Here is a 27,324-nt window from a genome sequence, read left to right as displayed (position 1 = left end):
CACGGTTTTGTGAACAGGAAGCTCTACGTGCCTCCCTCTTCCTGCGACGCTGGAGCGGGATCTGGGGACTGGGGCTGCCGTTGTAGCAAAAGGGAAGGGACGCTTCCTTTGCTGGAGGCGCCAGGTTTTATTTTTGAAGACGGTTTAAGTTGCTTCACCCTGGTCCTAGGAAACCCCTTGAGGACAAAGGGACCCGTTTCTCCCACTTCTTAATATACTACACAGGTTCCTCATCCGTCAGTTTCCTTGACATGACATTGTGTCTTTGTGGCAAGAATATTTAGGTGATCTAACTATAACTAGCACATACGTCGATGCTCCGATCGTGGGAAGCCATTTTCAAGGCCAACGTAAGGTCCCTGGATGCCATTCCAGGGTTGAAGTGTGGCCTGCGTCTCCATTGAGTGGAGCAAGGGGGTGTGGCCTGCATAAACAGTAGATGATCTCTGTATGGTAACTTACAATGCCAGGAACTCCTTCTCTCTCTCTCCCTTTCTTCCTCCCCGTCTCCTCCTTCCTCTTTCCCCCTATCCCTCTCTCCCATTTCAGCCTCTCCCTGTAGTTTAAACAAATGTAGGGCACTCTGTGATGCCACCTTCTCCCCTTTGCCCATCTCTCGATGCCCGAGGATAAAAATAAAATGCTGATGAAGCCAGAAGACACGTGGATTGTTAATTTGATGTTCTTAATATACCGAGTGCCTTCTTCGACCCTTAATGAAAACGGCAGCGCCCCTGACGGGAACCGGCTACCTCACAAGTGCGCGAGGACCGGGGACGCGCCTCCCCGAGTGGGCGAAGTGGTGGCGAGCGCAGGACTCCTGAGAGGTCCTTGAGAGCTTCTCTGCTGAGCAGAAGCTACACTGTGATTCCGAGCAGCAGGGACCTGCTGGCCGGCTGCCTTAGGAGTTTTTTCTGAGGCTCCTTCCAGTGATAAGGTTCACCCTGAAAGTCCATGGCTCCAAGTTCAGCTGAGACGCATGTCCCGGGAGGGCAGGGGCTGTCTCCTCCATTCATTGCACAGTAATTCAAGTGCAGTAGCGTTTTTTTTTTTCATGTTTGTTGAGGTCGGAGTGCTTGTCCTGTCTCTTCTCCAGCATCTCAACTGCCATGAGACCGTTTCTCTTAGAGGAGGAAAGAGGGCACTTAACCCAGCCTGGAAGGTCACCTGAAGGTGCGCGCTCACCTCCCACTGAGGTCCAGCCGGTGTCCCTGCCTGGCGTGCCCAAGCGGTCCTCACTGACCCGTTCTTTTGTGGGTCTAACTGTAGTGGTCCACCTAGTGGCCACTTGGACCTGGCCCCTTAGACCGAGTACTTGAGGGCATCGTCGTTAGCTGAAGCTTTTTGAGGTTCAAGAGCTGAGCTCCCTCCCTCCTCCTTTAGAACTCAGGCTGACATGCAGGTGGCGTTTGGGGGCACACTCCCTCTCCCTTTGAAAGACCGGGTTCTGATGCTCCAAGTTGTAAAACGAAAGCATCCCGAAACACGCCGGTGAGATCACAGACGTAGGGCGCCAGCTCCCTCGTCGGGCGTGACGCCGGCGTGTGCACGGCCGTGTGGCTGTGTGATTGTGTGGCCATGTGGCCGTGTGGCGCGCCGGCTGCAGGTCCCGCCAGGCAGCAGGTGGCCCGGTCAGAGCGGCAGCTGATGCACGCCGAGGCAATTTCTGCCACGCGATGCCCGGGCCACCCTCCAGCCGGCTGTCGAGGTGACAACACCTGACATTTCAAGATTGCTGGGCTCTTGGAGAGCAGGGGCTTGAGAGGAAGGAGAGACACTTTCCTTGCAGGGAGCCTGCTGTGGTCCGTGGCAGAAGCGGCCCCGAGTGGTCCACGGTACCCAGCGCTGGATTCCACTGGACCTCTCCTTTCCGGTCTTTGCTGGAAGGAGGCTGGCGGCAGATGTGTGCTGAGCTTCACGATATGAAAATAGACCACAGAGAGATCTAGAACTGTGGGGACAGCCCCCAAGGCTGATTAGGCAGCTGCCTGCCCGAGTTGAAGGCAGGGCACCAGGGGGTCGAGGTCACTGCAGCGGCTTGACCGGGAACCTCTTCCTGCTACAGCTTTGAGTTCCAGCAGGTGACCACCCTGTGGATGCGTCACCGACGTGCCAGCACGGGCTTCCCGGGCGGGCCCTTCCCGCTGGACCCAACTTCTCAGTCTTTGTTTTTCTAAGATGTTTGGAGGAAGGAACAAGAGAAGCCATGGACGGTTAATTTTCCTTCCCTGTACTCAGGAGCCAGCTCCTCAGAGAAGGGATATCAGCTGTGGGACAAGTGAGGGCTGTTCCGTGGTGGCCAGCGCCTCGATGTGGAGAGATGCTCCGGTCCGGCCCAAGTTAACTACCCCAGCCCCGGCCTTCCTGTCGGGCTTGGCTGAGCATTGCTGCATCAGAGCCCTACTCAATCGGCCCATTGATATAACCAGTGCTCCTTGTTTTCTAAAACACACCAAGCCCTGCTCTCGGTGAGCTCGCGGCCCGGGGGCCCCCCTCTGCGTGTCCACACACTTCTTGCCGCTGAGCTGCAGGCTTGACCTAGAGTCCTTCGTGTGTGCTCCACACCTGTTTACCCCCAGCTCCGTGGCCCGTCCTAACATCATTCCACGGTAAGGTATGTCAGCCTCTGGAATACGAGTGTGAAAAGTCGAGATTGATTTGTTCTACAAAATAAGTAGAATGTTTAGAAAGACAAGATAGAAGCAAGTTGCTTTTTAAAAAAAAAAATGCCATCAAATTAAGCGTGGATGAGGCGATTGTAAAAGTTTGGGGACGATAAATAAAAAAAGAAGTCTGGTATGCTCAGATTGCTTTGCAGGAAGCCCAAACTGGAAATCATTTCGGATGATACATTTCGAGTGTCATGTATGCAACACAGATGGATAAAAACACCAGTGGCCATACCCACTTTTTAAGCTTGAATATTTGGGTCTAGTTAGAGCCTTCCTCAGGTCACACGGATGCAAGTAGGGGGCTGAGCTTGGACTCCACGGTGTCCGACTGCAGAGCCGGCCTCGCCCCTCTGACTCCGCTGCTTCCCTTCCTGCTCTCCACGCTCCTTCGGGAGATGACCAGGAGCTCTGGCCAGACTCCAGACCCGCCATGGCGAGAGGGTGCTGCCGCTGGAAGCTCTGGCTTGCCGGCTGCGTGGGTCTGTGTGTCCCCCAAGTGTACATGAAGGGAGAGAGAGGGTGGGACAGAGCTGCTAGGGAGCCACCTACCTGGACTCGTGGAGGCCAGTGGGGAAGGGAGGTTGTCACTTATCTCAGCAGTTAAGATGGGTGTGGATAAAACATAACATTTGGGGGGAAAAAAATTACTGATAAAAATATATCCTGTGAGGACCCTATCTCACACGGGTGTCTCTCTTAGGTCCTTTAAACGTATAACGGAGTCGGTGCAGTAAACGATTTTGTGCATCCACACGCAGCCAGGAGAGAACCCGCTGGGGTTCGGTTTGCCTGGATCTTGGTTAGTGTTCGTGTCACGGGTCTTCAGAGGCACTTTGGGGCCGACAGCATCACTGGCCGGTGTCCGGAGAGAAGTCACGAGCTGTTTGTTGTGTAGTCCGAGGTCGCTTTCTTAACCCTCTGCCCCTTGTCCCTCCAAGTTCGTATTTGCCTCACAAAGGAGTTCTTTCTAACTCTGCCTATCCAGACGGTCTTCTGTGCCCCAAATCCTACCGAACAAGGGCCTCTCGGGCGCCCTTTCCCACTCACTTGGATGTTTTGGGCTTGAACATAAGCTGCTGCTGGTTGTACTAATGTGTCCCCACGGCTGCAGGGAGGGACTTAGTGCCTGTTGACTTTGTGGGGAATGTCACTTGTGTGTTTTGAAATTAATGTTTCTTTAATGGCGAGTGGAATATTTCCCTCATTAGGTGAATGGGAGTTGCCTCTTACCCCCGGTGCTTATGAAGCTGGGGATGGGCGTTGAGCTTAATAGCTTTTCCTAGCTGCTGTGATGTGTGTGTGTGTGTGGGGGGGGGGGGGCTGCTATCACAGCTGAGTGTGTCAGGTGTGGCTTCCCAAGGCTCAGCTCCAGAATCGGCGACCCCTTCTTATGCAACAAGGATACATGTCCCCACAGGCCACTGGTTCTCAAAAAGGGCGATTCTGCACCTAGGGGACCTCTGACCATGTCTGGAGACATCCCTGGGCGTCATGACTCGGGGCGTGCCGCTGGCACCCAGAGGACAGGGCCAGGAGCTCCAAAACACCCTCCCGTGCACAGGAGCCTCCCCGTGACACAGAATGATCTGGTCTAGAGGCCGGCAGTGCCGAGGTCGAGAGACCCCGCTGTGGGTGAAGCGCCGCGTCCCTTTGGACCCGTCTCCTACAGCGGTTGCAGGGAGCGTGCTCCTGGCCAGCGGGCCCGGCTGACTCCTAATTAGCCTTCCGACAATATTAGTCCTCAGAGGGGCCGCCCAGAGGCACAGGGACTTACTGTGGCCGGCACTTCAGCCCAGGCATTTCTTAAAGCTCACTTCCTCCAGCCCTCCCCTCGCTGCTGCAGAAGCCGGCCTGACAGACCGCCTTTTCAGTCCTCGCTGGCCACCTGCGCACCGTGGACCCCGCCGGGGCCTGTCCACTAGCCCCCGCCATGTGGGGAGGTGGAAGCCGCCTGCAGATGAGGTGGCCAGGACCAGGAGGGATGGGGCAACGCCACCTGCTGGAGGCCCCCGTCGCGCCTCCCTCTGCAAAGCCACGGCGGCAGTCTGGAGGATAGAATCGCGCCAGACTTTTGGGGGGAAGGGTCGGTGGCCCCACTCTCCCTATCCGTACCCCTCGTTTGCCCCCAGACATGCATTACACAGTTAAATTTTGTTTGCGACTTTAATGTGCCTCTTTGTCCTTGGTTGGGAACATCTCCTGCTTACCGTAGAGGGAAAGAACCATTCGATTTTCTTTCTTTTTAAAAAAAGTCAGGGCTTAGCTCTATTACTTACAAACCCTTTGGCCCTCAGCAAGCTTTTTCATTTATAAAGTAGGGACAATAACACCTACCTCGTAGGGTTGCTGTAAAGAATGTGGTTTCTGTATCATTTTATAGGTATCCCCCCAGCCCAGCTATGAGCTCTCAGGGTCCAGGACCTGGTCCTCATCCTCTTTGGAGTCACTTTAATCCTCGCTGGCCCAGACTAACAATCTGAGGAGGATGGATGGATACTGGAGATTCGACCACAGAGGTGCCCCTCTGCACCCTCTAAACTAGCAACATATTCTCCTCCTTGGTGGGCAGAATAATGGTCCCCAAAGGCCCTCACCCCCAGATCTGTGAATATGGTACCTCACATAGCAAAAGAACTTGGTCAGTGTGATTCAGCTTTGGATCTTGAGTTGGGGAGATTATCCTGGTGGGTCCCTTACAATCATAAGGGCTCTCAGAAGGAGGAAGGAGGATCAAAGTCAGAGAGAGAACAAGTGAGGACAGGTACAGAGTTGAGAGAACAGGAAAGATGCTGCACCCCTGGCTTTGACGACAGAGGAAGGGGCCACGAGCCAAGGTATGTGGGCAGCCCATAGAAGCTGCAAAAAGGCAGGGAACAGAATTCTCTCCTCCTGGATCTTCTAGGAGGAACAGAGCCTTCGCAACATCTTGATTTTAGCCTGGTGAAACTGATTTTGGATTTCCGACTTCCAAAACTATAAAGTGATAAATGTGTGCTTCTTTAAGCCACTGGGCTGGTGGTAACTTATTACAGCAGCAACAGGAAGTGAATACACTATTGTTTCTCTAGGCTGACCTTGAATCGATACAGACCTTTTCTAATATAATAAGAATCTCATATTTCTTTTTACTTTGAATCTTCGATAGTGTGGTGTACACATAGAAGATACACAACTATTTATGGGTTAAAAGATGAACACAGTCCCTGGTCCCACCTCAAGGTACAGCCAGCCTGGTGCTTTGCACTTAAAATGATAAAGGGTGGTTTCCTCATTCAGCCTGGTGCTGGGTGCAGGGCGTATGAAACAAGTAAAATCTTGTCCTCACTCTCAGGGCGCTGAGTGTATCTCAACCAGCCCTTTGATTTCCATAAACATTCTCACTGTCAAACCGGAGCTCTTCCAGATGTCTGCTCTGCCTTTGTAGCTAAAGCCAGGTTCCTCCGAAGTTTTTTCAAACCTGCTGATTTATTTCTTTAAGTCTTAGCAAGGGTCGGTGAGAACATAAGGCATCGTTAAGCACGTCCACAGAGAGAACTATTTTCAGGGTGCTCCGGATGCCCAGATCAGCAGTCATGCTCAGGGAGGGGTCCCGGGGCCCATGAGGATGTCATCTGCCTGTCGCTTGTGCTCACGCCCAGCTGGACGGAGGCACGGCTGTTGGGAAGTTTTCTTTGTGGTTCCCTGTTTCCTCCTTGCTCAGGGTTTCCTGGGCCGCAGAGGCACAGTGGTGGAGCACACGCAGCAGGTTTAGAAACTGCGTGCTGTCATGCCCTCACTCAGCTGTTCCTGGGAAGCCGTGGGCTTGGCTGGGGGTGATAAATACTGGGTGGGCCATCCACGGAAAAACCTGGGAAGGTAACAGAAATAATGGAGTAGAGAAATGAGATGAGGGCCTGAGTGTCGAGGTGATCTATTCCAACCGCAGAATTTTCTTCAGCAGAAACCAAAGCGCGGGTGACCAGTGAAGCAGCTGTTTGTCACTTAGCTGTCCGTTGTAACTTAGCAAGGACTGGAGCTCAAGACCCCGGTACCAGTTGAACAGGGCTAGGCTCAAGAACCAGAAATTGAGAGCTGGGCTGTAAAGCCCCAAGGCCCCTAGCAATGTGTAGATACTTAAGTTTAGGGGCGTGTCCTAGGCTCTTGGCTCCACCCCTTCTGGCTCCCTTTGTCAGTGAGGGATGCAGCGGCTGAATGGTTAAACGCACAAACTCTAGAAGTCCAGCCTGGGTTGGAATCCCACTTAGCGCAGCGTGATCTCAGACAGATTACATAAGGCACATTTCCCGTCTGTAAAATGGGAATGATGGTAACACCCACACAACTGGGAGAGTTACAAGGATCAAACCAGTTCACAGGTGCAGGGCCCCACATGCCCTCAGCCCTGTACTTCCGACTCACCTTCCCGTGACCTGAAGCGTCGCTCTGCAGCGTGTAGGTGGCTGCATGCCGTCCCGTGGCGGTGTGGTATGGTTTATTTAACCCGCTCCCTCTCATGGGATTTTGCTTCCACTCTTTACTGGTTATAAACACCGTTTCAATGACTAGTCTCATAGGTAAGGATTGGCTCTCATCCTTAATTATCTCCTCGGGTTCATTTTCTCAGAGTATAGACTCATAGACTCGCTGGGCCAAGGAGGAGAGGTGTTGTTAAGGCTTTCCTTGACGGATGCTACCAGGTTTTCCTCCAGAAAAGTACCGGTTTACCGGCAGTGAATGAGCGTGCCAATTTCCTTGCATGGCCAGATTATTAACTTTTAATCAAATGAAGGCCCAGGAAAAATAGGAGATATTTCCCAGGGGATCAAGTGTTCCTCATCCTTGCTCGTAAGCAATAAAAGCTTAAGAGAAACTCAAGGGAGCCTGGAAGGCAGGCTGCGCGTGTGAAAACAGCGCCCTCTGCTGGTTTTTCCCCTGGTGGAGAGGTGTGAGCTACAGTAGATGAGGACACTGAAGTGGTTGACTACAGCTTCTTCCAAACCTGCTGATTTGTTGTGTAAGTTTTAGCAAGGGTTAGGGAGAACAGAAGGCATCCTACCACAATGCTCAGGACTGCTCCCAACAAAGAATCATCCAGCCCCTACATCAGGGGTCGGGAACCTTTTTGGCTGAGAGAGCCATGAATGCCACATATTTTAAAATGTAATTCCGTGAGAGCCATACAACGACCTGTGGATATTACGCATTATCCAATAAAAATTTGGTGTTGTACCGGAGGACAGCTCTGATTGGCTCCAGCCACCCGCAACCATGAACATGAGCGATAGGAAATGGATTGTAATACATGAGAATGTTTTATATTTTTAACATTATTATTTTTTTTTATTAAAGATCTATCTGCGAGCCAGATGCAGCCATCGAAAGAGCCACATCTGGCTCGCGAGCCATAAGTTCCTGCCCTACGTCAACGATGTTAAAGTTGAAAACCTCTGTTCTAGAGAATTGCTTAGAAGATTAAGATAAAATATAGAAGTGGTAGCATATAATACCACTATTATTACTACACTTGATCTTAGCCAAAAGGCCGAGAAGCGATATTATTATTACCAATATATATTATATATTATACATTGTACATTATATACAGATTACATAATATATATTTTTTGGTTTTGGAAACCTGTTAGTTGTGCAGAATAAAATGGAAAATAGTTGGAACGGAAAGAGCCCATTGACATTTCAGGAAGGCAGAGGGGAGCGTGTCACCCATCATAACGTCATGAGGACCAATGAAGGAGGGAATTTCTTTCTCCTGTTGATTTGACTTGGTTAAACCTTGCCATAACTTCCTGCCTTGAAGGCCTTGCCTGTTAAAAATAGTGTTCTATTTGACATTTCCCCCCCTGATTTCACGAGCCCCCGTGTTTTCATAACATCGATAATTAATTGTGCTTTCGAGCGTGGGTGCAGAATTACCATCTGCAGTTATAACTGGCTCCTCCCTAGCCCACACCCCAGTAAATGCTGATTCCAGCACTGTTTCTAAGAGGGGGAAGGAAGGGAACCTCAGGAGTCATCTTAGGAAAGGGTGTGCCCGGAGGAGAGAGTATGGCAAGGATTTCTGGGGAAGTCAAACAGTATTGCAGTTTACTTCGACATTTGCTGAGTGTGAGGGGCCCCTTGCTTGCACCGTGTTACCCACGTCCGTTAAAAAATACTGTCTGATTTCATTTTGCCTTAGCCTCGCTATTCTCTGAAATACTTGCGTGCATCTTGAAACAATTAGTGCAAATGCCCTTACGAGCTGTTCTCAAGAATGCTCGGAGGGGGGTTTTGCCAGAATAGGAGGGGGGACGAGACTACAGCTTTTCTCTAAACATCTGATACTATTTTGGTCATCTCCCTTGGGAAGTATTTTTCAAACTGTTTGTCATTGATGCATTAGTGGGCTGTAAAATCAATTTCTAGGTCACAGTCAGCATTAAAAAAAAAACAAAACCCAGAATAGAAAATGTTAGAGGGTATTGTATATAGTGAAGGTAACTTTTTGCTTTGGCGATGATATAAAACTATGTCGCTATACGTATGTATCTACGCGTGTGAGTGTGTGTGAGAGCCCACGGGCGTGCGTGGTGAGGGGTCTGAAAGGCAGTGGCTTGTCTGGAGGCGTTTTCACTCTGTTTCCAGTGTTTCAGTGACTCCGACTGTCACCTGTCCTCAGCTTTGCCTCCGTTGCTCTTTCAGGTGGCACCAGGGAGATCGGCTCCGCCCTGACCCGGATGTGCATGCGGCACAGAAGCATAGAAGCCAAGCTGAGGCAGTTTTCGAGGTAAGGAGCGCCGTCACCCAGATCCCACACGCCAGGCGGAAACGTGGTGGGGCTGGCCGTCAGCAGCCCTGGTTTCCCCGGAGCGCTTACACCTCTGCCAGCTGCCTCTCATCACCGGTGGCCCGTCCCTCCGCCTAGTCAGTGAACGCGTATTTGTTGGGCGGTATCTTGCTGTGTGCCATGCACGGGTCTGGGCTCCAGGGACACTACGGACCCCTGGACAGTCTCGGTCCCTGCCCTCACGGAGCCTGCACCCCACTTTGGGATCGGCCCTGTGAGTCTGTGTGTCTCCCCTCACCTCTGTCAGCGTCGGGAGCCCCCTGCAGGAGTCTGATGAAGAGAGGCAGTGGCCCTGGTGAGGGAGGCATGCACTGCTGTCCTGTCACCAGAGCGACACCTCCCACCGCTGAGGACTGCGGGCACTCAGACTGCCCCATGCTGCCAGCCTTCTCTCTGTCTCTCCAGCACCCAGAGTGGGTAGAAATGGCAATGGCTGGCATGTGTCACCAGTGTTTAAATGACAATGGACATTCTTCCAAGCAGATCAGCTTCACTCAGCAGCCTTGCATGGTCCTGCTTGGTGGGTGACACGTTGTGTGAGTGGCAGCTGAGGTGAACGCTCTGGTTCTCTTGATGGGGCCACCACGGTGACAGAACACAGCAGGAAACATCTAGGTCCAAATCCTCGGCTGGCCGCTGGAATCTTGACGGGGATCTCAGCCCTTGTTAAACGGGGAAATCATTTCTGAAGGGTTTTTGTGAAAATTAACGAAATGCCCACACCCTTGCAGCAGAAAGCACGCGGTGTCGCAGGTGGTGAAATCGAGTTTCTTTCCCTCCTGCTCACGCCTGGACGGTGCTCCGGTCACACGGGGCCTCCTGTTACACACGTCATCCTGTTTGATTCTCAGGCCACCCCTGTGGCACCTCGTTCTGCTTTAGTGATGGGAAGACACCACTTTACCAGCCACTGTTAACTGAGCAGCTGCTCTGTGCCAGGCACTACTCTATGGGGCATAGGGTGGATAGGCCCACGTTCTGCTCTCACAGAGCTGACCCACTGCACACTAAATAACCCTGATGGGACATCAGGCGGCGGTAAATGACACGAGGTGAAATGCATGGGGTAGGGAGTGGGTGGCTGTTGTGTGACACGGGGTGCTTAATTATGGAGCGACTCTAATCAGAAGAAAGACTTGAGCAGAGACCTGGTCAGGGTGTGAGCTGCGTCCAGATGGCTGGAGGAAGCGTGTGAGGGAGGGCACCGCAAGGTGACCCTGATCGGAGAAAGGAGGGGATCGTACCAAGAACTTGGAGATTCTTTGGAGATTTCAGGAGGCCCAGCAGCGAAAAGCAGAGTGAGAACACTTTCTGAGTGGTGCTCACCAGTGCAGTTCAAGCAATTTATGAGCGTTTTTTAATTTCTCTATAATAGCTCTATAATGTAGGAATGGGACGAATTTTTCTTCAGTCCTATAGAAAGAAGAGCTTGGGTTCCATGCCTTGCGTGAGTCCTCTGTGTGGGCAGCCACCTGCCCGTGGGGTGGGTGTCCATGCAGCCTGTTTGGGAGACTGCACAGAACGAAGGGATGTGCCTACAGGTACCCACACCCTGAAATCCAGGAGCTGGTACCCTGCTGGCGTTTCTCCAGCCTGCCCACAATTAGCCTGCGTTCATGACTTGAAATCCTGAGTGCACATTAGAATTTTGTGTCTTTTTTTTTTTTTTCTGAAGTGAGAAGCAGGGAGGCAGAGAGACAGACTCCCTCATGTGCCCGACCAGGACCCACCTGGCATGCCCACCAGGGGGCGATGCTCTGCCCATATGGGACGTTGCTCCGTTGTGGCTGGAGCTATTCTAACACCTGAGGCGGAGGCCATGGAGCCGTCCTCAGTGCCTGGGCCGACATTGCTCCAATGGAGCCTTGGCTGCAGGAGGGAAGAGAGAGACAGAGAGAAAGGAGAGGGGGAAGGGTAGAGAAGCAGATAGCTGCTTCTCCTGTGTGCCCTGGCCGGGAATCGAACCCGGGACTTCCACATGCGGGGCCAACACTCAACTGCTGACCTAGCTGGCCAAGGCCTTCTGCATCTTTTTAAAAATAGTAATATGGGGGCCTCCCCCTCATGGTTTCCATAAGCTGTGAGGGGGGCCCAGGTATCCTCACCTTTTTAAAAGCTCTCCAGGTGCTTCTGTTGTGTAGCCAGAGGGAGACCCCACTTGCATGCAACACTGCTTGTGAATAAAAGCATTAAATATGAACAGGGGATGAGACGAGGGGTCACTCCAGGCAGTCAGGCTTACAGCTTCTCAACAGTCACGGAGAAGCATCCTGACCACCAGGTCTTGGATGTGAACTTGGTCTGATTAGTATGCTGCCTTGTCTCGCTTCAGATAATTGTGATTTTGGTCTGTTTTGACAACCAAGTGTACATCTTTGACAACAGAAATATATTGGTGTCATGTCTCCTTTTCTTTCTCTTTTGGGAAAAGTGCTTTAATCGATTGTCTGATAAACCCACTTCAAGAACAGATGGAAGAATGGAAGAAAGTGGCCAACCAGCTGGATAAAGACCACGCAAAAGGTACGGAGCACGCCGTCCGACGTGGGGCAGCGAGCGCTCAGTGTCGGAGGCGTGTCGGTGTTGGGGGTGAATCCGAAGTGATCCCCCAGCGGGGCTCAGTGTTTGGGCACGGAACCTCACTCAGCAGCTGCTAGCCTGATCACTCGGTGGCATAAAGTGTGATCCCATGAATAAAAGTGAACGGAATGCCAGGCTTACCGGCCAAAGAGTCAGACATTAGGCATTGAAGCACATTTTGAAAACTAAACTTGTAATGGTATAAGCTAACTTTGGGTCTCCTGCCCAGAAATGACCATATCAGTACCTCATGCTCCAGACTGTGGGGACAGAGTGGTCTAGACCAGTGGTTTTCAACCACCAATCCGCAGACTGGTCCACCAGAAGTTTTGTGGCGGTCCAGGAAAGAGTTAACCACCCTGATATGTATGAATAGTATAGACCCAATGATCTTAGTTGAATTCGCTTATGCTCGGGATGATCTCTGCCCTAGTGGTCCCCGAAATAATTCTGTTTTCACCGGTCCCCAAGTGTAAACAGGGTGGAAGCCAGTGGTCTACACAGACACCACCCCTGTCGATCTTCCCAGAGCCAAAGGGCAAGGGAACTGGTGGGCAGAAGGGGCAGGAGACGTTTCTCCGAGGGTCATACAGCCTGCAGTAAGTGCTGGCAAGGAAAAGCACGTGGGATGATCTGAGGCATGAACCTAGGAGGAAAGGTTTTGCTAACAGATGATTCTCAGCATTCCAATGAGAGCTCTGTGGGCTTAGGGTGGGAACAGGGAACACTGGGAATAACTGGTGGGGAGGTGGTCGGGTTGCAGGTAATTGAATGCGACGGCAGCAGAGGAGAGACGTGCCAGAGGTGACTGTCATTTTTTTTCTTCTTCAATGAGAAGTAGGGAGGCAGAGAGACAGACTCCTACATGCACCCTACCAGGATCCACCTGGCAAGCCCACTAGGGGGCGATGCTCTGCCCATCTGGGACTGTTGCTTGGCAGCTGAGCTATTCTAGTGCCTGAGGCGAGGCCATGGAGCCATCCTCAGCGCCTGGGGCCACCTTGTTCCAACTGAGCCATGGCTGTAGGAGGAGAAGAGGGAGGGGTGGAGAAGCAGATGGGCACTTCTCCTGTGCGCCATGACTGGAATCAAACCTGGGACATCCACATTCTGGGCTGATGCTCTACCACTGAGCCAGCCAGCCAGCCAGGGCTGAGGTGACTGTCAATTTAGATATCTGTGTGACGGAGTCCCAGCGACAGAAATGGGAAAGCCCAGGAGTAGGTGTGGACTGACGGTGCCGTGGAGGACACGGTGCATGTGGGCTGCCCTCCAGGGTGTTGGCAGCATCTGGCCGTGGGATTAACACGAAGGAAAGGCAGCTGGATCCTCCCTCACTGTTCCCCTTGTGGGCTCGTTTCTCCTGCTGTCGTTGGAGGCTCTCTTTCCTGAGTTGTAACGCCTTGCCACGTGGGTCCTGTTTAAGGAGATTTAGGCCTCGGGAAAGTAGATAACATTGAAGCTTATGTCCTGATACTTGAGCTGAGAAATTGTGAATTTCTCATTTTTAGTGAAATACTCCCAAGGACGATGTCTCTCCTCACAGCTGGTGTGAATGAATACCTGTGGGGAAGACGGGTCCTTTTGTTGTTTGTCTTGTTATAACACCTCCACTCTAAAACGTCGTCGCGAGGTTTTTATCATATGCAATTCTGATAAAACTGTTTGTCATGTGTCACAGTTTATGTTTTCTGTGATGAAAGTAATAGCTGTTCCAAGAGTACTTCCTGTTGAATAAGGTGGTGGAAATGATTCAATATTCTGCTTTCTCTTAGAATACAAAAAAGCTCGTCAAGAGATAAAAAAGAAGTCCTCAGATACACTGAAACTGCAGAAGAAAGCTAAAAAAGGTAACTTGATGAATTCTGCACTGAATAGCATTACTGGAAAAAAAAAGAACTTTAAATGTGCTTGATTTGTCTTTGAAGCAGCAAGTGCTCTGTTTGGACTTCCTTACGGGTGGCGGCCCGGCCAGCAGACAGGTGCAGGTGGACCCCGCCGGAGGGGAAGTTCTCAGGGGCAGCCTGTCTAGTAACTTGGGGCCCTTGCAGAGCTGTGCTTGACTTGTTCCCTGCCCCCCCCTCAAACCTTTGTCTCCCAAATTTGACAGCTGCCTATTGTGCGTTACAATGAAACCCACAAATTTCTTGGAAGCCTTTGGATCTTGCACAAAAGCCTGTATGCAAATGTTCTATTGTGATTATTACAGAAATTATGTCATTTTCTCCTCCAGCTTTCACAGCCTATAATCTCTGAAACCTTTTATTAAGTCTAGGGAGAGAGTTAGTAATGGCTGCAATGGGAGCCGGTAGCCGCTGCTAATAGGGAGATTGTTCCTGGTTTCATGAGGGTGGGGGCCCCCCGTGAGGGAGAGCAGCCCCGTGCAAGGTGCCCGCCCCCACCTCCCTGCCTGTCGCTTCCACACACCAGTTCCCTGTCAGATCCCTGGACCGGCTGTGCCCTTCCAGCATGGACTGGGAGTCGGCGGACAAAGATCTAGCTACATCTGCGTTGCAAGCATTGGTAACATTTTCCCAAGGACTCTCCCTTGAACTCAAGAAGGTGATGCTTCTTCCAGACTATTCTTCTTAACACCCAGTTTCTTAATTGGCTGCATCACAACTGACAAAATGGACTTTTTTCCCGTCAGGCTGTTCTGTGGATAAAGTTCAGCATCTCTTTGGGAGCAGCAATTGTGTGAGGTAGAAATCCACAAAATCAAATTTTCTCTTTCCTAAACAAGCATTTGTTGGGGGGGGGGGGTTAAAAATATACTTGGAGAGGTGGAATGGTTTGATGGAAGAGAGGTAAGGACAGGGCTAAGTTTTGACATTTCTAAAAAATGTCCTCCCAGTTCTTATAAACACCGTAAGACCATCTCAAGATAAAGCCAGCAGAATTTCCACCCATGGTCAGATTTTCTGTTGGCATTGGCCCTAGTTGTTTTGTTTTTGTTTTTTTGGGGGGGGGGTATATTTTCCTGGTCTCAGTGCTTCTCAAAATTACCTTCTGTCAAACTAGGGCACTTGGGCACAGGTGTTTGGCAGGTATCAGGGTTTGTGGCCAGCAGCATATAGCAAGTCTGGAGGGGAATGTGTGTAAATTCCGTGATACCACCTCCGTACTCCATTGAATCGGAGGTACCATGGACGTGCGGGCTGGAAAACACGTGGAGCCGATCTCCACCTAATGGACCACTTGGCAGCTTTGAGATAGGAGAGACTGTGGGTTTAGAGGGAGGGGCCAGGGAAGACTTGGAAAAGGTTTGGGAGTTTGGTGAAAAGGATGAGGTAAGGAAAAGTAGCTATTTCTCCCGTGTTCTTCCAGACTTCTCTTTTCAGAGGCCTTAAGTTCTTGGCTGCAGCGATAATCCTTTTATCAGAATCCTGCATGGAGGCTGAAACATCTTCGCTGTCACTCACAGTCACTGGCAGTGTCTAATTAGTGGAATGTGGACCTACCGTGCAGCACGCAAGGAGGTTTCTGGCAGTTAGCCGTGGCTCAGGCTGCCTGGGGGGATAACAGGCTTCCCGTCAAGGCGCCGCTAGAAAGAGTCAGGCTGCGCAGTGGGCCGGACTGTGGAACGTGAGGAGATGCTTCCTGTCCTGAGACCCGGGAGTCACTGGCAGTTAGTTGTGGGGGTTCTCGGGGCCCGTGGGCCGGCGGTCGAGGGGGTGGAGGCTGTGATCTGAGGCGTCCGTCCTGTCTGTCTGGACCACAGCTCTGGAGTCCCTCAGTCACCGTATCCTTTCAGACCAGGTGGCCTGGCCATGATGGCATACTTATGTCTATGAGCCAAGTCAGATCAGTAGCTTGGAATGTTCCAGATGATTTTATAGTTACTCCAGAAACAGATTTTTATGTCTTTCTTTTGTTAAAAAAAAAACCACAAAAAACTTTTTTTCTAAAATATATAAGTGCATTTTTTTTTTAAACCAAGTGTTCATATTTGTGTATTTCTGGGGCAAATGGAACCTTCTAGAAGGGACCAGGGTCATCATGTTGAGTGAATGTTTGTGATGGAGTGCTTCATCTGGCATGAGAATGGACCAGAAATGCCGCCAGTTTGGGGTCGGGAGAAATCTGTTTATGTGAGGCTGGCTTCCGGTTAACTTGGGTCTGGTTACCTGAAGTTGCCCTTTCTGCTAGAAGCCTCACTGTCTGTCTCCTTCACGTGCTTGCTTCCTGGACTCCTGGCTTGTGACGTGTCAGCAGTTCCTCTGAGATTTACACCATGTGTGATAACAAACAAACGCTTGGATACATATATATCATATATATAGTTAATCCTGATGGAACTGAATCTGATTGATAAGCCAGATAATCATTACTTCCCTTTTAATATGTTTTCAGGAGATTCTTAAGCAGCTTTCTGCCATGCCTGTTCCCCAAACTGTGATCGTTGATCTAAAAAACTCTTCTAATTCTCCTTTTCAAAATTTCAAATGTCTTGGTGCCTCTACGCCTGGTCTCAGCACTGCCATTGACTCGGGAAGACTGCATGAGATGTGATTTTTGTGTGTGGCCAATTTGCCTTAATTCTCACACTGCAGATATCCTTGAGTCACACACTCTTTTTGGTTGTTTTCTTTATTCATTTAGAAGAGGGGAGGCAGAGACAGACTCCCACATGTGCTTGAATGGGATCCACCCAGCAAGGCCACTAGGGTACGTTGCTTTGTTGCTCAGCAACCGAGCTCTTAGCACCTGAGGCAGAGGCCATGGAGCCATGCTCAGCACCAGGCCCGACTTGCTCCAGTGGAGCAATGGCTGCAGGAGGGGAAGAGAGAGAGAGAGAAGCGAGAGGGGGAGGGGTGGAGAAGCAGATGGGCGCTTCTCTTGTGTACCCTGACTGGGAATCAAACTCAGGACATCAACACGCTGGGCTGATGCTCTAACACTGAGCCAGCTGGCCGGGGCCGAGTCACACTCTTTATTGACTTCTGTTTTAGAGAGGAGTCATTTTTAATGGATAGATATTGAAATAGTACCATCAAAGATGAGTCGGCCGTGACTCGTCTGGGGAGATGAGAGGGGCCTGGGTGTAGGGAATATTTTATATTGTCTCCTACTTTTGCCGCCTTCCTACACAAAGTCAGCAACCTTGTTTCTCACTGAACTTCCACATTATTCATTTAAATTAAAAAAATTAATTGTAGTAAATTCTCTGTTTCCATCTGTAACGACTAAAAGTTTGTCAGGGACCTTCTTTGAGAGAGACCTGGAACATTGTAATACATGAACCCTTGAGCCTGTCATTTAAATAGTTGAATCTATCATTTTTCACCAGAATCTGCCGAGTTAATATTATAAACGTAGTAAACAGACCCACAGAGCTACAGACTAGCATATTACTTGCTTTTTACACTGAAATTCCAAATTCTTTCTTTATTTTTATTTTCTAGGTTTTCCTAGTTACTCTCCAAGTTACAGTAACTTACACTGGGAAGGTTTTCCTAGTAAAGCATCTTCATTGACTTTTTTTGGGAATGCATTCTTCATCTCTCTTCTAGAACACCTTGATGTTTCACCTAGGGGTGATGTTCCTCATCAGGAAGGTGTCTGTTTAGATGAGGAGAGAACAGGAGCGAGTCAGGGGAGGGAGCTTGGACGGGCAGCGCTTGGGAGATGTGGGTTCCATCGCCCTCGTGGAAAACTCGGCAGCGGCCGTGGACGGTTGAACACAGGAAAGGAAGGGAAGACTGCTGCTCAAATACCAGTTTGACGTTATTGTTTTCCTTTTTGTGTCAATCGTGTGCCCTGCGCTTTCTCACCGCGCATCCCTCCCCCGCCAGTGGAAGCTCTCGGTAAGTGTACCACCCAAATAAATCTCTGGTGGCTGGTCACAGTGTGGTCCTTGCTGTGGGCTGTCCGTGGTGGTCCAGACCTATGCTAGTGGCCCACGTTCTCCTCCCAGCTCAGAACAAGCAATGGCGCCTACGTAACTTTCAATCGCTTTAAGAAAATTGTGTGTGCTTGCGTCTTGGTCGCTTTTTGCCTTTGATGTTTGGCGCTTTCACGGGTAGCATGACATTCTAACAGCTTTTGCATCATCATAATCCAGGATTAGGCTCATGGAAAGAAGAAATACAGAGTGCTTTAAACCCTCCTTCCCTCAGGAAATAAATACACACACAACACACACACACTGCTCACAAAAATTAGGGGATCAGGGAACCTGTAGATACTCCAGTACTTTCAGCTTTTTTGTAGAGTACATTTTCACCAATGAAATAAAAGTTGGTTTTGCATCTCATTTGCATAGTCTAACAACTTTCTTTGACTTGTCGTTTGCTTTTCTGATGTTCTTAATTTAAAAAAATCAAATGTTTCATTTTTTATCACTTCATGTTCATTTTGAAATATCCCCTAATTTTTGTGAGCAGCGTATCTAAGAATGTATATGTGTCTATGTTTAGATCACAAAACCTGTAGAGCTACATTAAATAACTACCCCCAAATAATTCCCAGATCTGATTTGGTTTTATTAAGCTTGCAAAATACCTTTAACTCTGTTTCCCCCAGAACCACAGAGTTCTTTTCAAAGCCAAGAATTCATTAAAAAAAAAAAAAAAAAAAAAAAAATCAAGACCAAAATATTTCTTATTGCAGCAGAATTTGTGAAATGGTTTGCCTCAAAGGTACTGGACCTTCAAATTCAATAATCAGAATGATTCTCCATGACTGACCATTGAACCTCATTCTGTGGGTGATTTTGCTACTAAACCTTCGGGTCGCTTGTGGCGTCTTGTGGCTGTCCCTCTCTCTGCCTCGGAAAGCCCTGTCTGCGAGGTGTCCGTGCGGTTTACTTGCCTGAGTGTCTGTGAGCCTCTGCACGGAGCAGCTCCCAAGCGGTGTCTGAACCGGATTCTGTCATTAACAACGAACCCAGGCCCCACAGGTCTCCCCTGACAGGTGGGGCAGGATGGCTACTGTCATGGGGACGCAGCTCTGCCTCGACTTCCCCTCGCGGTGACAATGGGCTCGTTGTTCCCCAGCTTTAGAAATGGTGAGCCTTCCTCGTCCTCAGTGCTGTGCTCATGACTCAGCAGTTCTTTTTTATTTTGTTTTGTATTTTTCTGAAATGAGAAGCAGGGAGGCAGAGAGATTCCCACATGTGCCGGACCGGGATCCACCTGACATGATCACTAGGGGGCGATGCTCTGCCCATCTGGGCCATTGCTCCATTGTGGCCGGAGCCATTCTAGCGCCTGCGGTGGAGGCCATGGAGCCATCCTCAGCGCCCGGGCCAACTTTGCTCCAGTGGAGCCTTGGTTGCAGGAGGGGAAGAGAGAGAGAGAGAGGAAGGAGAGGGGGAGGGGTGGAGAAGCAAATGGTTGCTTCTCCTGTGTGCCCTGACTGGGAATCGAACCTGGGACTTTCACACACCAAGCTGACGCTCTACCACTGAGCTAGCCAGCCAGGGCCGACTCAGCAGTTCTTAGTGTCCCTCTGGGAGGAAAGGAAGACAGCCTCTTCTTCTGCTTTACTGTGATAAAATTCATACAACATAACACTAACCATTTTGAAGTGTGCATGTCAGTGGCTCTAGTGCACTCAGTGTTGTGTAGCCGTTACTGCCACGTAATGTCAGAGCGTTTGGCGTCACCCTCAAAAGACACCCCTGCCTATTAAGCAGTTGCTCCCCCCTGCTGCCCCCCCCCCCACCCCGTGCAGGACTAGGCAGAGGTGGGTTAGCCACCTGATCATTGACGACTTGACTTTCAGGATCTGTGGAAGCCCTTGAAGACTTCTTGGCTTCTAGATAATTCAGCCGTGGCAGTGCATATTGGGTTAGATAGATAGTGGCCCAAATGGTTACCTCGTTCACAGGTGGCTTTTATTCAGGCAAGAGACGGCAGTGGCCAGGGCGCAGGGATGGAGAGTGGGGAATGGGTTCAAGAGCCGTTTGGGAGAAACATAAGCGAGAGGAGTTGAAGGGGCTGCAGGTTTCCGGATCGGGAAGCCACACGGAGGACGGTGGAGTGTTTCCTTAACCACAGAGGAAGAATCTTCTTGGGGACGTGAGGATTCTCAGTTGTAGACACAGAGTGGCGAGCCACCGGTCAGCGTGGGACGGTTCTCTGAGCTCTCGTCTTAGTCTTTGCTGGGATGGACAGCAGACTACTCAGGACCAGCCAAACTTGGTGACAGAACCCCTAACCCTCAGTGAAAGGATTCTGGCATCTTTCATAGTTTTATATATCCAGGAGGACGTTGAAGTGAATGCTCGTTTAAAAAGAAAGAAACAAGCCCCCTGCACCCTGCATCCTGTCCCCGCTGAGGTGCCTGGTGGAGGAGGACAGCTTCAGGGAGGCTGCGGCTGCCGATGGTGTCGGACACTTACTCAGTGCGCCCACGTGCTGGGCGCTGCATCTGAGTGAGCTCCTCTGGTCTCACAGCCACCGTGGGAGCGAGGGACGACTTCTCACGTCGCACAGACAAGGGGACACCGAGGCACAGCTGTCGAGAGAATAACAGAAGTTGAGTTGGAACATTTTTAAGTCAAAAAGAAAGAAGGATCTTTCTTTTGATTTCTGGTTGTTTTCCCTTTGGGGAATCAGTCCAAAACTGTCTCAGGACAGGAGAGTAGGAGAGAGAGATACAGATGGACCGTGAGAGCCACCTTTTGGTTGGGAAAAGGGAGATTTTCATTCCAAATCCTCGCATCCAGTCTCACCTTGCGTGTCTGTTTCTGTACTTATGGCCTGTGTTTCAGTATTCCTATCCCGTATTTTACTGACTCGAGGATGACATCAATCGTAAGAGGCACTGTTATTTGCTAAACCACAAAAAAGAAAAAAAGAAAACCCTGCCAATTAAAACTGTGATGACACGCTGTGGGTAGTAGGACATGTCTTGATCTGTGAGGTGCAAAGTCGGGAGACGTGGGCATGTTAGAGACACAGTATTTGTGTCACGGGGCAGAGGAAAGTCGTTCTGTGGGAGGCTCACAGCTTCCTCATGCACCTGTCTCAGGAGAAGAAGTGACTGTGGATTTGTTTCTCACGGCGATCTCGGCCCAGTGTTGTCCTGGGCTTGCTCTTTGCCAGGAAGCCCTCAGCCTGACGGTGGCGTTGGCCGTGGTCCAGCCACGAGGTTCCGGTGTGGGCTGCAGTGTGTGGGGGGACAGGCCGGGAGGTTCCGGATCGCGCTAATCACACCTGACCGGCTTTTTTCATTGGGCTGTTGCAGACAGACAGAGAGCATTTAGCTCCTGACAGCTTGACCCCAGGGGGTTTATGTTTGCTTAGGAACACAAAGTGGGGCTTCCGAACAAGGAGGGCCTGGGCTTGGGGTCTGGCCGCCCGCACTTTGCCTTCCTCCGCCTCAGTCTCCCCTTCCATCCCCAAGGGGGTATTAATTTCTGCCTTGAACATTTACGTCAAGTTGAAAGAAAATAAAGTATAACGTGGGGGAGATAGGGGATCTTCAATTCATTCCAGAATGTTTTGTAGGCCCTGGCTGGTTGGCTCAGCGGTAGAGCGTCGGCCTGGCGTGCGGGGGAACCGGGTTCGATTCCCGGCCAGGGCACATAGGAGAGGTGCCCATTTGCTTCTCCACCCCCCTCCTTCCTCTCTGTCTCTCTCTTCCCCTCCCGCAGCCAAGGCTCCATTGGAGCAAAGATGGCCCGGGCACTGGGAATGGCTCCTTGGCCTCTGCCCCAGGCGCTAGAGTGGCTCTGGTCGCGGCAGAGCGACACCCCAGAGGGGCAGAGCATCGCCCCCTGGTGGGCAGAGCGTCGCCCCCTGGTGGGCGTGCCAGGTGGATCCCAGTCGGGCGCATGCGGGAGTCTGTCTGACTGTCTCTCCCTGTTTCCAGCTTCAGAAAAATACAAAAAAAAAAAAAAAAGAAAGAACAGAATGTTTTGTAAACTCTCCCTGCTTAATTAAAAAAAAAAAAAAAGATGAATCCTTTTCCCTTGAAGGGAGCTCCTTTGGCCCATGACATGGTGCCCGTCAATTGTGCATTGCCCCCGGAGCATTTTCTGTAAAAAGAGTGACCACCTGATCCCCCCGGGGCCTCGAGGGCTCCTGGCTTTTGTTCATTGGAATTCTCCAGCATGAATCCCGCCGAGACCTGGAAATGGGCAGAGGAAAAAAAGTTCTCAAGACTGAGATGACTTAGATTATACAGAAAAGGCCGCAGACAAGTCTTCGTGCTGGAATTTTATCTGGAAAGCCCCTGGGAGGCACCCCTCCTTTCTTCCTGGGCCGGCCTGGAACCGGCTGGTTGTGTGGTGTCCGGCCATTTAAGGCCGCGAAGGTTGAGGCTAGTGAGCAAACAGACACGGATGGAGTCGCCCTACCAGCGCCGCCCTGGTTCACAGATATCTGCGCATCTGTCTGCCCAGCAGGTGTGCTGGGTGAGAAGGTACAGTGCTGAGCAGAAACACGCGTGGGGCTTCCCCTCAGCCTGAGGCATCACTCAGAGACCTGGCGGAATTCGGACTGCGGAGTGTCATGAGAGTTCGGGGTGGGGGGTTTGCCTGAAGGATGGAGGCCTGCAGGCTGGACAGGCTGGGGGGGGGGGAGGGGCATCCTTCCGGGAAGGTAGGGGAGGAGGTGGGGGCGTCTCACAAGCTTAAGGCTGCAAGTGGACGGCTGACCCATGCACACCTTGCAGGGCAGGGCGTGTTAATGGACATGGGACTTAAAAGAAACAGGAGCTCTTGACAAGAGGTGATAACACTTGAGTTTTGAAAGCAACTTCGGGCTGCTCATCTAAATGCAATCAGGGTGACCTGTTAGGGGCCCTTGCAGGTGTCCAGGTGACAGGTGAAGGGGGCCCAGTGACAGTGGCGGCAGCAGAGGCGGAACGAGAGGCCAGGGCCAGGTCCATGTGGGAGCTGGAGCGGCCAGGACGTGCGACAGAAGTGTCAGCGGTGGCTCTCTCGAGGACATTGCGGCAGGAGGGAGAGACACAGGCCTCTGCACGGTGCAGTTCAGACTCCGTGGACCCAGGGGGGCGGCTGCGTCTTGAAGCCGCCGCGCCCAACGGGGACGTAGAGCCATTTCCTCCATACTTGTTTTTATAAGTATAATTATATGTTGTGTTAGCAGATTTAAGAAATAAACATTGTGTTTTTAGGTTGTGTTACATCCTGAGTGGACGTGTACTCGCTGTGACTATAATTACAGCCATTTTTGCAGAGTAGACTTATTTCAGAATAGTACAATTTGAAAGTCCTTTAATTATAACACTCTCTATTTAAAATAAGTTAGCTGTAATTATAGAATAATTTAAACGTATGTTTATGAGATCAGATAACACTTGGTTCTGGCCACTTGGCTTTTCTTTATGAGATTACTTTTCTAGAAGTCATTGTCACTTGTTACAGATAGATGCATGCCCAGTAACTTGTGACAGGGAGTCAAGGTCCATGTTTCTCCAACGACTCATGAGTTATAGGTGGATAATCAGAGGACGGCTGCTACATTGAGGCACATCCGAGCCGGTTTGGTCAAGCACTATGCGTTTCAGTCGGCTCTCTCCCCCAATCTCCCCCCACACTGAAGCTAAGAGCCTTCCGACTCGGCCTGCAGCCCCCCATGTCTCGTAGGTTAGAACATCGTAGAGGAGACCTAGAGAGTTTCCGAAGGGCCGGGAGTGGCCACGCCGCTCTGCGGGCTGCAGAGGCACGGGGAACGCTGAGGGCACCGGGAGCAGAGCGTCACTGCCCAGGGCCCGTGTCACATGCACATTCCGCGCCTGTGGGGTCAGGCGTGCGAGCCAGCGTTTTCAAGTGGAGGAAGAGCAAACCCACAGTTCTCATAGGGGAGGCGAGCTGGGCTTCCTTCCTGGGGCGTGTGTCTGGGGACGGTGTGTGTGTGTGTCCTCGAGAGGGAGACAGTGGAGAGTGTCTGTAAAGGCTTCCTGTCCGCTGAAAGCTCTGAGACCCATGGTGGATGGGCAGGCAGGTTTGTGTGTGGGGATGGCTCCCCCTGCCTCCTGGCAGAAGAAATGGAAGCACTGGTGGAGGTACCAGAAGGACTGATGGAATTATCCTGAGGGGCAGGCGGTGACTAAATGGAGGGGAGGGGGTAAGGGGGTCACCTTGAAAATATGTGGAAACTTCTTAAACAGCCAATTACGTGATGTGATTGTTGGCTAAAAGCGCTCCATGGGACTCAGTGCTGCGTCTTGTGGTGCCCACCCTACCTGTCTGCCGGCGTGATGAGGGCGGGGCACACACACAGTGCTCGCGGTGCCGTGCGGGCGGCTGCGGCATGTCCAGGGCTGACCTCTGACTGCAGAGGGTTCTTTCTCCCTCTCTGTGCTAACTCAGAGCTTAATTGCCATCTTCTAAGTGACTTCCTTCCTAAAACTCAGTGACCTCTTCTGTAGGGACGTTCTTGACCCTTTGCTCCCAATTAAGCCTTCTCATCGACTTGTGAGAGAAAATACAGAATATATTCCTACATTCAGGAAAAGGAGATGTCCCCTGCCCCTTTTCTGTTTCAGACCAAATGATGCATTGCATTTAAAGTTCTCTGTGTCATTCTTCAGAAGGTTCCATGGTGGCCGGTCGGGAGCCTTCCTAGGAGGGTGGTAGCATTCATTGGTGGGCTTTGGTGGTGGGCTGCGGTCACGGAGTCCAGTGGTAGAGGGACCAGGCTCTGTGGGCTCTGTCCTGGCTCTCTGCCTTTCCCCCAGGTGACCCTGGATCCCCCGCCTCCTCTAAGCCTCGACCTCCCGTGAAACTCCAGCAGGAGTGCTCAGATAACCCCTGAGGCCACCTCCATCTCTAATATCCTGTGTTTAAAACGAGCATCTGTTGAGCACTTGTTGTGTGCACACATGACGTTGTACCGGGGGCTAGGAGAGCCCAAGAGCCTGTCCTGAAGAAGTTTAGAAATTCTTTCTCTGGTTTGGGTGAGCAGTGAAGCCCCTCATGACGAGCCCAGTGTGGGGGCTCCTGACCTGGCCCCCCAGGCGGTCACCCTTTTGTTCCCAAATGGACAGCGGCCATTCCACCTGCCCCAGGGCCTGCTTGCCCATGTCTGTCTTCTAGATCAGCATCGTTTTTCTCTGAAGAGCCCACCGATGGTAAAGTCTCCATCACAGAGCTTCTGCCCTGCAGTTGTAGCAAGAGTGGGCATCTCAGTGTGTAAATGATGGTGTGCAACAGTGTTCTGATCAAACTTCATGTATAAGACAGTTTGCTGACCAAGTTCAAGCATTGTTTAAAAAGTTAACACCCTGTTTTAAACTCTAGAAATGGTTGCCTCTGTACTGGGGTCTGTGGACCTGGCTGGCCACCGGCCCAGCTCCGCGCTGACACCACCTTTAGCTTCTAACCAGCAGAGACCCGGCTGTCAGTCTTTTTGTTATGGGGTTTGTTTTACAGGAAGATCATTCAGGACTCCTCACTGGGGAGTTGAACTAACTGCCAGGGCGTCCCAGGGGCCCCCAGAGCCAGGAGAGCTGGTGCCACCAGCCACCTCTGCCTTCAGGAATAGAAACTTCTATTCTGTGCAAACAGAGCCTCTTTGATGGAGGTTGACCCAGCAAACCCAGCTCGTGCCCAAGTTTGGAAACATCCACGGGCCCTCACCTTGTTCATCCCTTTAGCCTCTTCAGGATATTTTAAGAGGAAAGAATTCTGTCTGGCTGCCGAGTCCCGGGGTTTTGTTGGTAGAAGTCTCGGTGGAATGCCTAAGGCAGGAAGGCAAGTCAGGAGGAGTCAGCCTGGGACACCTTCCTCGTTGGGAGTAAGCCAGGATCTGAACGCCCTTTGCGCACTGGAAATCAGAAATGTCTACTCCTGGAAAAACAGACACCTGAAATCCTTTCTGGGTCTAACTAAATCACTTTTTAAAGTTGCAACCAATTGTCGTTTCTCCACTCTAGCACCCAAGGGAAGAGGGGCCGTGTCCTAGGAGCTGGTATTTCAGCAGGCCACGCGTGGGTCTCTGTTTTGTTTGCAGGAAGAGGCGACATCCAGCCTCAGTTGGACAGCGCCCTCCAAGATGTCAACGATAAGTATCTCTTGTTGGAAGAAACAGAAAAGCAGGCAGTCCGGAAGGCTTTGATCGAAGAACGCGGCCGGTTCTGCACCTTCATCTCTATGCTGCGGCCAGTGATCGTAAGTTAGTGGAAAGTTCCAGAAGGCCTAGCGTGCCTGTGGGAGGAGACTCTTCTTTATTTATCCACCCATCATGAAGTCGTTGGGAGTTGGCTGTGTCTCAGGAGCCATGATAGGCGTTGTGACTGATTAGTCTCTTCTGGAGACCCGTGTCTCTCTGCTCGTTGCTGCTGGCCGCAGGGCCCACTGCTCGTTCAGCTCTTAGCACTGGCCGTTCCGCTCACTTTTTCTCCTCAAGTCAAGAAAGCCTAGCAGAGTGGCTCTTAAAGTGGGTTCCCCAGGCCAGCAGCCTCACCTGGGAACCGGTAAAAATGCACATTCTCAGGCCCAACGCAGACCTAGTGAATCCAAAATTCTGGCCGTGGGGACCCGGACACTTGTGTTTTAAACAGCTCCCCCCCCCCAGGTGATTTTGTGACCCACTGGCCAAGCTGACTATCGTGAAGTGACCGAGAGATTAATATAGGAAGAGCTGAACAAATCAAATAGGCTTATTTTTTTTTAAGTAAATCGTTTGCAAACCATAATTGAGAACTTCCCCCGGAGGTGTCCTTAAAGCCAACAGGGAGACAGCAGCTTGCCTCCCGCAGCCCACGCGGAGTGCGCGAGGACGCGTCGTTGCCCTGGGCGTAGACCTTTCCACGGCTCGTTCTTGCCTGGACCCACAGCCCAGCATGGCACTTGGGTACAGGACAGCTGTTTCTCCCACATCCCCGTGTTCCTGTGTCACGCGCCATTTGTTAAATTTGTAGTGAAAATAGGAAAGGGAGGGAGGACTTAACCTCTGTGGAGCACATGTGCTGTCACAAAGACCGTAGCTCTTGGACAGAATATCTGTGACCTGTGTTATCGTCAAAGCAGAGTGACTTCAGATGAGACCCCCACCCTGTGGAGGGGGATGGGCGGCAGGCCCTGTGAGAGGACACGTGCTGGCCCCCGACCCTGCGAGGAAGGCCACGGTCCGCTCTGGCTCTGGTTCCCCTCTGCCTGGGTCACACGGGCCACTCCGATTAAGACAGATTCCTTTTTCCTTTTCGTTTCCAAAAGAAAGGGCTGGTTGCACCTTCAGGAAAGATGCACCAGACCGGGGGGGAGGGGGGTTCTTGGCTGAACAGATGAAAGGGTTAGACCAGCGGTTCTCAACCTGTGGGTCGCGT

The 27,324-nt window shown here is 51.2% G+C and overlaps 1 protein-coding gene and 1 pseudogene across 6 annotated transcripts in view; one reads left to right on the top strand and one right to left on the bottom strand.

The window, feature by feature from the left end:
* Positions 1–27,324, top strand: part of MTSS1 (MTSS I-BAR domain containing 1) — a 152,134-nt gene that overhangs the window by 110,739 nt on the left and 14,071 nt on the right. For all 6 annotated transcript variants that reach the window (XM_066379477.1, XM_066379479.1, XM_066379483.1 and 3 more), the window contains 4 exons: positions 9,354–9,438; positions 11,930–12,021; positions 13,854–13,928; positions 26,010–26,167. In XM_066379477.1, coding sequence (XP_066235574.1) covers positions 9,354–9,438; positions 11,930–12,021; positions 13,854–13,928; positions 26,010–26,167 — 410 coding nt within the window. The remainder of the gene's footprint in view (positions 1–9,353; positions 9,439–11,929; positions 12,022–13,853; positions 13,929–26,009; positions 26,168–27,324) is intronic.
* On the bottom strand, positions 8,106–8,205 carry LOC136401786 (U2 spliceosomal RNA; annotated as a pseudogene).

Source organism: Saccopteryx leptura, chromosome 3 (assembly GCF_036850995.1).
Source record: "Saccopteryx leptura isolate mSacLep1 chromosome 3, mSacLep1_pri_phased_curated, whole genome shotgun sequence".
NCBI classification, from domain to species: domain Eukaryota; kingdom Metazoa; phylum Chordata; class Mammalia; order Chiroptera; family Emballonuridae; genus Saccopteryx; species Saccopteryx leptura.
The sequence above is the reverse complement of the archived record's forward strand: the minus strand, read 5'-3'. Positions and strand labels throughout refer to the sequence as shown.